This window comes from Piliocolobus tephrosceles, chromosome X, assembly GCF_002776525.5.
Source record: "Piliocolobus tephrosceles isolate RC106 chromosome X, ASM277652v3, whole genome shotgun sequence".
Classification (NCBI taxonomy): domain Eukaryota; kingdom Metazoa; phylum Chordata; class Mammalia; order Primates; family Cercopithecidae; genus Piliocolobus; species Piliocolobus tephrosceles.
In genome coordinates this window covers 75,994,103-76,004,016 of record NC_045455.1, presented here as the reverse complement: position 1 = coordinate 76,004,016, position 9,914 = coordinate 75,994,103, and the positions used below count along the sequence as shown (strand labels likewise).

The window sequence follows — 9,914 nt, the reverse complement described above, 5'->3', positions numbered from 1 at the left end:
ATCCACCATATCTGCTTTGTGACCTCCTAGCCAGACCCTCCTAACTTGCCTTCCAGGTATTTTTACCTTTAGCAGAGTCTGTTCTAACATAAGACTTAATATGTCTAGTAATTACTGAAATTGATGTAGTTTCAGACATTCCAAAGATGAAGTATTCCAGGATTGTCATCAGGGATTGTACTTGTTCCCCATCTCAGGGGACTACGGTTTGGTCCCAGAGGGGCTGTTCCCCCTTTCCTCCAAAGGAAATACCAGATTTGAACCAACCATAATACTGTGGCTGACAAGACTTAACTCAAGTATTTAATAGCTGCACAAAAAACTTCCTAATAAAGAGCTTATTCTGCATAATTAGCAAAGAAAGACACCCAGCCATTTAAACATAATTTATGTACATTTATGGCTTTATACAATTATAGCAAAGATTGTTCTTGTGTCTGTAAGTACATCAACATCATCAGGCACTTCTCAGAGAGTATCGGAGAACAGGAACGTGGAATCTGCACTGTTACTAAACTCGGGTAGCGAAATGCAGGAGGCATGACTACATCCTGATGGGACTTACATGGCCATCCCTGGCCACACTGCCAGGCTGTGCCCACCTCAAGGAGAGGCCAACTGTAATGCCAGGCTGGTCTGTTCGCATAAACCACAATGCATTTTTTTTTTTTAATGAATGATTATTCCCAAACTAAAACCAGCAAAGAAACTTCTCTTTTAAAATTAGTTATAAATTAAGAACTCTTAAGAGCTTGAATGTAAGAATTTTAAGTTGGGGCTGGGGTTATTGGTAGCATATATCCAGCAGTTGAACAAGTCCAATTTGTATATCGTTGGAGAATGATTTCCATTTTAAGTGTCCTTATCCTCTTCTCGGGATGTTCCATTGATTTACTTCTCACTGGAATACATTTGCTCATTAATTTAGACTTTGTCAGTTTGTCAAAGCAGAACTTTCCAAGTAATACATCTATTACTAAATATATTCCATACGTCTATATTACGGAAACAATACATCTTTATATTTAAAATATCTGAATAGCTCTATAATACAATATGCTTTTAATAACAGTACAAACCAGAGAAAATAAATCAAACAAGGCTGCATAGGTGATATCATTTGCACATTTCACAAAGCAATCATGTACAATAACTGATATATACTCATTACTCCAGAAAGTCAGTATTCTTACAGGAAAAAAAAAACTACCAGAGGCCACATAATGTTTGCTTTCCAGACAGACCAGATGCTTTTCCCTGGACCTCACTGTTGTCAGAGAGCTACCCAGGATTCATGTCAGGATTTCAACACACAATGGCGGCTTGGGGGAGGTATAATTACCCAGACTCAGGAGGAAGAAACATTTTCCTAAGAGCTACTCTATGAAGTAGTAAGATTTTAACAGTGATTTTAAGTGTAGTTGTCTCTTCAAAGAATAAATGGGGGCTCTGAGGTTCCTTGTATTATGGTGCAGTAATGGCATGGGAGGAAAGTGACAGTACGTAGTAATAGAAGTGAGTACACAAGTACTTTGGCACCAAGTTCAATTACACACCCGGGAGGCTGTGCTTAGAGGAACTCGGGTTTCTAAAACCAGCTATGTCTTGGGGAGTGCCCAAAAATGAGGATGGTTAGAGTGGTGGTTGTTCAATGAATCTTCAAAAAAAAGATCACAGTGGGAAGCTTACAACAGAGCTGGCTTACTGTAGGCAATCTTATCAGGAACACTTGTGTTCTTGTTAAACATTTAGGAACTACCAAGCCAAAGAAGACGCAATTAACATACAAGACAAAGCAAGTGTGATGTGGACTATATACAGAAAAATTAGATCCTTCTCAAGAACGCAAGAGGAACAGTACTGTGCACCTGTTCTCTTCATTGTGATGACTTTGGGTTTTCCACATGACTTGAAAATACTGATGGACTGAATAGGACACAAAGCCAATTAATTTGGTCTGTCAGTTACAGGTAATTGGGAAGTAATAAAACCATAATGATAGGAATTACAGTTTAGGTTGCTACAGGCTAAAGACATTTTCGAGTTCTTAAGCCAAGGCTTTTAACATAATCTCAATGCACAACTTACAGCTGGAAGTTTTCAAATAAATCTCCCCAATTTTTAAGTAAGTTCTATTCCATTTGCTACCCATCTGAACTTACGAACATAAACTCTACAAACCACACAAGTCCCATTTTTAAATTCCCTCCTTCCACTTGAACTTCCACAGTGTGTGCTAAGTAACCTAATCTGCAGCAGAAGGGAGAATGGGAAGAAGTGTGAGTGTTGACATAATTCCTCAAGGCAGAACTACAAAACCAACCTCCACCTGGACTGAAATAAGAGCAAAGAATTATGAGGGGAAACTTTTGCTAAAGCTCAACTAAAAATGGTGAAGTGGATCAAAATCCCTTGTTTGACAAAGGACCATTGCTTCAGATGCAGATCTCCCTTTTCTGATCTGCAAACATTATGAGGCCTCCCAGGACTACAGAGGTCTCTAGAGAAGACTTGTTGCTATGCAGTGCGCATAGTTCAGTAGAAGCAGATGAAATTTCTTTAAAATACATACATAAAAACATATTAAGTTATTCTAAATACGAAACGCAAAGTGTCCATAACTATACATCACTTTCCTGCCCAAATAGGGCCTGAAACGTTGAGTATGCAAGTACTAATTACAATGATTTAAGATTAGTCAGAAACATCACTAAGTAGCATCCCAAAGTGTACAAACCAGTTAAGCACGTATAAAATTAGTACTAATCCAGTTAGAATACAAAATGAAAATTATGAATGCTGCCCCAAATACTTGTGGTTCCACAAAATTTACAAGCCGACTATGTAACAAAGTAGACTCTAGTTTTAAGAAAACATTATTACAGTTCAATATCTATTCCAAAAATGTTCTTAAGTCCCACCAATAACGTCAAAAATCATTTATCTGGAAATTAGAACCATTTGAATGTTTGTACAAATTTGCAAATAACAAAATAAACAAAAAAAAAAAAAAATAGAAAAGACCTGTACAAAGCTGGCATTTAACCTTTTTTTTCCAAAAGTTTAACAAGTCCATTAATTTAGCAGATTGATAACAGGCTACTTGGTTCTCATGTGAATTCTGTGGCAACGTGAACAGGTCCAAAGCTGTTCAATGGAGGTGCAGAATGGAGATTCAGTTCTTTGTGATCCGTCAGTTCCGCAGAAAACAGGTAGTACAAACCAAAGTTTAACTTATCAAGACATGAGACCCATCACAGTATTACAAAAAGAGTATAAACTTTCCTTGGACCAAATGGATATTTAAAAAAAACAAAAAACAAAAACACACACAAATACAATCTGTATCTACTGCTTATATACAAAACGTGAAAGCACACCAGGATCTGAAAATCTTTTCTGCAATTATATGGTGTAGTGAGTTTGGCACTTCATTGTAATGAAATTTCCAATGGCACAGTCCTTATCTACAGCAGCACATAACCTGCACACATTGGGCAAACATCCTGTACAGGAAAAATGTCTTTGCTGCCAAGTCTGACGAAAGGAAAAAAGGAAGGTTTTTTTTTTTTCGTGTTTTTTTTTTTGTTTTTTTTTTTTTTTGTTTTTAAACCAAGAAAACTAAAAGGGAGTTGGTGAAGGACATCTTTGGACTGCTTCTCTCAGTTCCTGCTGTCAGACAATCTGAAGTACTTTTAAGTGTAACCTAGGAAAAAACACATACACACACACACACACATACACACACAATGAAAATATAGCCAAATTAAAATCAATTCAACTTAACATGTTAAGAGTGGCAGACATACTTAGGGGCAAGAAGCTAGAGCTTTCTCAAACAGCTTTAAAATCATTCAATGAGGAAAATTCTACTTTACAAAAAACCCTTCAGCATTTGATTTATATCAAATGTATTCATTTATTGAAGAGCTACTAAAAAGATGCAGCCATCGAACAGTCACAAATAAATCTTTAAAGCAGTTAAAGGAAGCTTCCTTCTGTTTAAGCTATGAAGGAAAACTGATAAGCTGCAAAAAGGACAGAGAATGAATGATAAAAGATCCCTCTCTGCAAGGGGCAGTCAGTTGACATCAAACATGTGCTAACCATGGCAAGTTACTGTGTTCCTCTCTTTTAAGTTCTATTTTTCAAAAGGTCTTTTGATTTTGGGGTGAACTTACCTGCTCACTAATCCTCAGCCTGACACCCAGCTATGTGTCGTCGTCTTGACACTGTGCGGGAAGCTTTGGTTGGGCAACACATTGTCGAAATTAAAATCCAATGTATCTCCATCCATGAGGTCATTCCGAATGATGGATTCCATGTCACAGTCTAAGCGCTCAATGAACATGCCATCCAAGTCACTTGGGAGCTTCTCCTGGTGGAGAAGGCCCATTCTGCCATAGCCATTGCAGCTGCTCACGGAGGAGTAGCCCCCCAGGGCACTCATCTGCATGGGGTGGGGCAGAGGCACTTGTACAGGTGTCTTCACTTGGGTCAGGCGGTTCATTCCCGAGGTGTGGGGCATGGTGCTTACCGTGTGGGACAGGGCACGCCCGTTAACTGCAGATGACTGCTGAGCATGTCCAGGGTGGGTATGGGAGTTGGGATTCATCATTTTGTTATGAGATGCCTGGCTGCCATAGGTTGACATGACCGAATTAGGGCCCATCATGACGTTCTGGCCCAGAACCCGGCTGTTGGGTTGAGCTACCCCAGGATCAACTGGTGTCATAATGTCATTGTGGGGAGGAGAGTCGGAAGTCAGCAACTCCTTCAAGAGTCCAGGTGCACAGTTATACTGACTCATCCCTCCATAACTTGACTTATTGTCCTGAAGTGTTTGCATAGGCATCTGGGGTAAAGGGCTCATGCTGGATTGGCCATATGTATATTTTTGGTAGTTTGGGCTGGGTGAATTCAAACTGGTGTTTGGTGGCGCAAACGAGTAGCATGGTGTCTGCTGCATCATGGTGCCAGGTGAGGACTGGGTCGAAACAGTTAATGATGTTGGTGATGAGAGAAGGTTGAGATTATCCAAAAGATTTTCCATGTTTTCGGGATTGCTTATCTCAGACAGACTGGGTAAAGTAGAGGCCATCTTTGTGGCAGATGGCGGGTACACCATAGAATGCACATCCCCTTCTCCAAGATCATCCTGTTCGGTCATAATGGGTGAGAGTCTCCCACTAATAGTACTAGCATTTGAGCTAGTTCGAGGGCGAAATGTACTCCAGTTATCAAAGTCGTCGTTGCTATGAGAGCCAGGGCTTGCAGGCCATTTGGAAAACTGTGATCCAGGGCTGTCCCCAGCACCCTCCTGGCCAGACTGGAGGGATGCTTTCTTCTTGGCAGCTCGGCTTCGGCTCTTAGCAAATTTACTGTTGTTGTCCATGGATGCGGCTCTTCTCCTGGGAGATTTCCCGCTCTTGCCGCCCTCTGGATTGAGCATCCACCAAGAACTTTTTCCAGTTCCTTCATTCTGCACACGAATGAACTTGCTGTGTAGGGACAGATTATGACGAATTGAATTCTGTAAGGCAAAACATCTTATTAGAAGTACAATACTTCTCTGCTTGCAAAACTTACTATTCTACATGTATTACATGGAAAACAAGTAAAAAATCTTAAGAGTATGTGGTACAGATTTTCATCTGAACGGTCCTAATGGCTCTGAAGTCACTACAAAAGATCTCAAATAGCACAGGAATAAATAGTATCTTATCTTAAAAACAGTATCTGTGGCTGGGCACGGTGGTTCACGCCTGTAATCCTAGCACTTTGGGAGGCCCAGGCGGGCAGATCACGAGGTCAGAAGATCAAGACCATCCTGGCTAAAACAGTGAAACCCCGTCTCCACTAAAAATACAAAAAATTAGCCAGGCGTGGTGGCACACGCCTGTAGTCCCAGCTACTCGGGAGGCTGAGGCAGAGGAATGACGTGAACCTGGGAGGCGGAGCTTGCAGTGAGCTGAGATCATGCCACTGCACTCCAGCCTGGGCGCCAGAGCGAGACTGGGTCTCCAAAAAAAAAAAAAAAAAATCTGTATTTTAATTTAATGAAGGGATACAATTTAATAAAAAGTATTGAAATACCTTCTTTTATACAGCTATATTTTATGGAAAAATCACAGGAACTGGTTTTAATAACCGCTTAAATTTTGCTTAGCTACAATAGTACTCTGTATCAAAGTGCTATCAAAAACCCCTTCCATTCTACTATCCTTAAAACTACTGCCAATTCTCTTCAGTTTGAACATGTGCCCTTTACATAAAGAAATTTTATATTACTGGGCCCACATGCTCATAGAAACAAAAAAGATGAAAGAATATAGAGAATATAGGCCAGGCATGATGGTTCACACCTGTAATCCCAGCACTGTGGGAGGCCAAGGCAGGCATACCACCTGAGGTCAGGAGTTCAAGACCGGCCTAGCCAACATGGTGAAACTCCATCTCTACTAAAAATACAAAAATTAGTCGGGTGTAGTGGCAATCGCCAGTAATCCCAGCTACTTGGGAGGCTGAGGCAGCAGAAGGAGACTGCACTGAGCTGAGATCACTTCAGCCCGGGTGACAAGAGTTAAACACTCTGTTGCAAAAAAAAAAAAAAAAAAAAAAAAAAAGAATATAGAGCTGATCAAGAATTAAAGGCCCCCAAATTAGTAAGACTTGGATTCATTCACACTTTTAAAGTCCATTAAGCAAATACAAGTGAATATAAGGAAAACAGAGTCATTGCTTTTGTATTTGAGAAAGCTGATCTGCCAAAAGAAATTTTTGTTTTATTTCAAGTAGTGCCCCTACCCTCCAGCTCTACCAACAAGCAGTAGTATGAGTAGGATGCACCAACTAACTCCATGACACACCTCCACGTAGCCAGAGGCTACACTGTCCAAACAGACAACCTGGGATGGGAAGAAATGACAAAGAATGCAAAGAGCTCTAACACTCAAGCTAGCGCAGCTTCATGACTAATCATGCCACGTTTATCTTCCGTAGGCCAACTAGGGAAGAAAAACCAACCATTTTTCTTTTGAGTACTTGGGTGGCTCTGCTACTTACTTACCTAGGTGACCTTGGGAAGCTGCCTAGCCCCTAATGTGTCTTAAGTTTCCTCATCTGTAAAGCAGGGATAAATTATAGAACCTTATCAGGGTTGTTACCTGTATTAAATGAGATACATAAAAATGCTCAGTGGTGCCTGGCATGTAAGCAGTCACCATGAAGGGAATATTAGACCCCAACTTAGAATAGTGGTATCCTGCGACCCCAAAGTCCTGCTTCCCTATTCCTATTCAGTGTGGCATGTATAGGAGCTTAGAAGTAGTAGAGATACAAACCCACAACTGCAAATATATGGTGAAAGGGGCCAGAGGTGGTCTTGCCAAGTTTCAGTAGAAACACCAGAGCCAGGCTGCAGATGAGAAAGTCATGGTTTGATTTACCTCCTCTACAACACACGGTAAGAAGGTGTTCAGGAGAGTCCATGAGACACGTGGAAAAGGAGATGAGGGAAACGCTGTGAGCTCCCCAGGGGGAAGGGCCTTGTCTTACAGCTTCTGGCTCCCAGCACAGTACAGGGCACACAGCCACTGCAACTTGTTCATTCAGCAGCCTGTTTCCTCAGAGGTCTGCTCCCAAGGCCAGGAGTGGGATTCTGGGTGTCCTAAGACCCTGGAATGTGCACAGTCTCCCAGCTTTCTTGGCCTCATCTGCCAAATGGATGCAAGGCTTAGCTGACCATGCCCCCTGCATCTCTGCGGGCCCTCTTCCCAACCACAAAAAAGCTCTGGCTGGATTTGTGGTCACCCAGGGGTGCAGCCACAGCGCCCACATCCTCATGCCATTGACATGGGCCCCCCCAGGCCCAAGTGCCAACCACTGCGCCTGAGCAGAGCCTCTGCACAGCAGGATGAGGCCTGGCTCCAACATGAACTGGGAGAGAAGTCTTCTCTCATTAAAAGGTGGTAGAAGAGAGAAAATGGAGGGGCCTCACTTTCTAAAGGGAGATGCAAAAGTCAGGGTAAGGCCCGGCAGTCACGGCTGAGAAATCCACATTTCAAAATGCCCTCTGACTTCTGTACTCATTCCGCCTGAAGATTTCAACACGGCAGCTACATGACAAGCCCTCCTGCCAGAGCATCAGTGAGTGTGGGAATGGGGAAGACACCACCAGAGCCCCAGATTCCCAGCTGGAGTGGAGCAGGTGTGTGAGTGCATGGCAGGGACTGTCTCCTGTTCCCAAGACTCCCCGCCTTCCTCCGCACCCAAGATCTCCCTCACCTTGAGACATGCTGTGAGGAGGGCCAGGGGCTTAAAGTCGGTACAAGAATCCCTAAAAGAGGCCAGGGAGTACATGTCCCTCCCATCCTAGTTCATTCCCCTAAGATTCCCAAATTCCTATGGGAAGGCGCTACACACACACACATGCATATGCTCTCACAGAGCCACAGCCTTGTCTGCTACACTCACCAACCCCAGCAGAACCGAGTTCTTAATTCCTCCTTAATATCGGCAGGCCTGCCCCTGGGGTAGCGCTGGAATGCAGCCCTGCACTCTGACCCTGACGTTTTCTATACACTGGAAGTCCAGGCATTTGCACAATATTCCATCATGACAGTTTTGTTCTTTGAACACAATAGACACACAGATAAGCTCCGATGAAATCTCTGGAGGAGAGGAAGCTTGACTCCTGTCCCTGTCACATTTAGTTAATGATAAAGGGGGAAGAAAGATCTTCCCAGAGAGAAGCTTCCTGGTTGTTGCACTGACTTGGGGCGAGTCGGTGAAGTTCTCTAACATTCATGATAAGCCCGTCAGATCACTGGCAAGCGCAGCTGGGGGTCATATTTAAAAAGACTACAGGAGACATAATAAGGAAATCTTTAAAATAGTCAAGAAGCATTCACTAACTCAGGTGGGACATATACTAATTTAGACTTTAAAAAAAAAAAAGCCACAGCAGTCTCTTACTTATCAAAACATCATATTACATATTTTTCTAAGAGGACATTTCAGGTCGCTCTTTGAGTAACAGAGCTGTCTCCTAACTTTGCCAACAATTAAATTTTTTCCGAACAGGAAAAGGTTTGCTGTGCAGGGCTTGTTACATAAATTCCTGTTTTTCACACAGCCAGCAGGACATTAAAGAAGCTATGGTTTCTAGAGGGTGGGGTTTGAAAAGGTAAATCTTGTAAAAATGTGTTGCTATTAACAACGTTGTGTCTGCACTCCTCCACCGGCCACGAGAGAGGCTAGATGAAAGAGCAGTTCACCAGAGGGACTCCGCAGCAGAGCCGCGTGGCACTGCTGGGCTCTGAGATGTTATGCCCTTGAACTCGCAACAAATATTACCTGAGGACAGAGGCAGGGTGTCAGGACAGAGGCTCATGCCCTGTCAATCACTTGCCCAAATCCAGCATTTCTACATGACAACAGTAGAGAAACACAAGCCAGCCAATCTCCTCTCCACTAGCTTGTTTCTCTGCAGCTCCACTCACAAGCCTCTGCACACACCCCGTCTGCCATCTGCGTGCCTGGCCACCCCAAGCAGTGCAGCGTGTGCTTCCTGGGAAGCCTGACCCAACGAGCTCCACAGATGGGGGAGTTGGGGAACCCCGACCTGGTGTACTTGCTTGTTCAACCTGCTCTGCTAGCTGTTCTATGTTTAGATTCTGTGCTCCTTAAAGAGCAAAGGGCCAAAGTTTGTCTTTACTTTCTGATACCATAGCCTCAATAAATGTTGCTTGAACCCCAAAAAACATTACAAGGAAGATATGGTATCTTAAACACTACACATCTTTTAACCATCCATTTGAGTACCAATTCATGTCAACTAACATTTACTGGAAACTATTTTGTGTTAGGAGTAGTGAAAGACATGAAGGAAAGAGACACAGAACATGCCCTCC

General features: G+C 42.7%; 1 protein-coding gene across 1 annotated transcript in view; it reads right to left on the bottom strand.

Annotated features, from left to right (window-relative positions):
* Positions 1-371: 371 nt before the first annotated feature.
* Positions 372-9,914, bottom strand: part of FOXO1 (forkhead box O1) — a 112,620-nt gene continuing 103,077 nt past the window's right edge. Inside the window, exons 2-3 of the mRNA XM_023208879.2 lie at positions 4,182-5,533; positions 372-3,706 (exon numbers count right to left, since the gene is read on the bottom strand). Coding sequence (XP_023064647.1) covers positions 4,196-5,533 — 1,338 coding nt within the window. The 3' untranslated portion in view covers positions 372-3,706; positions 4,182-4,195. The remainder of the gene's footprint in view (positions 3,707-4,181; positions 5,534-9,914) is intronic.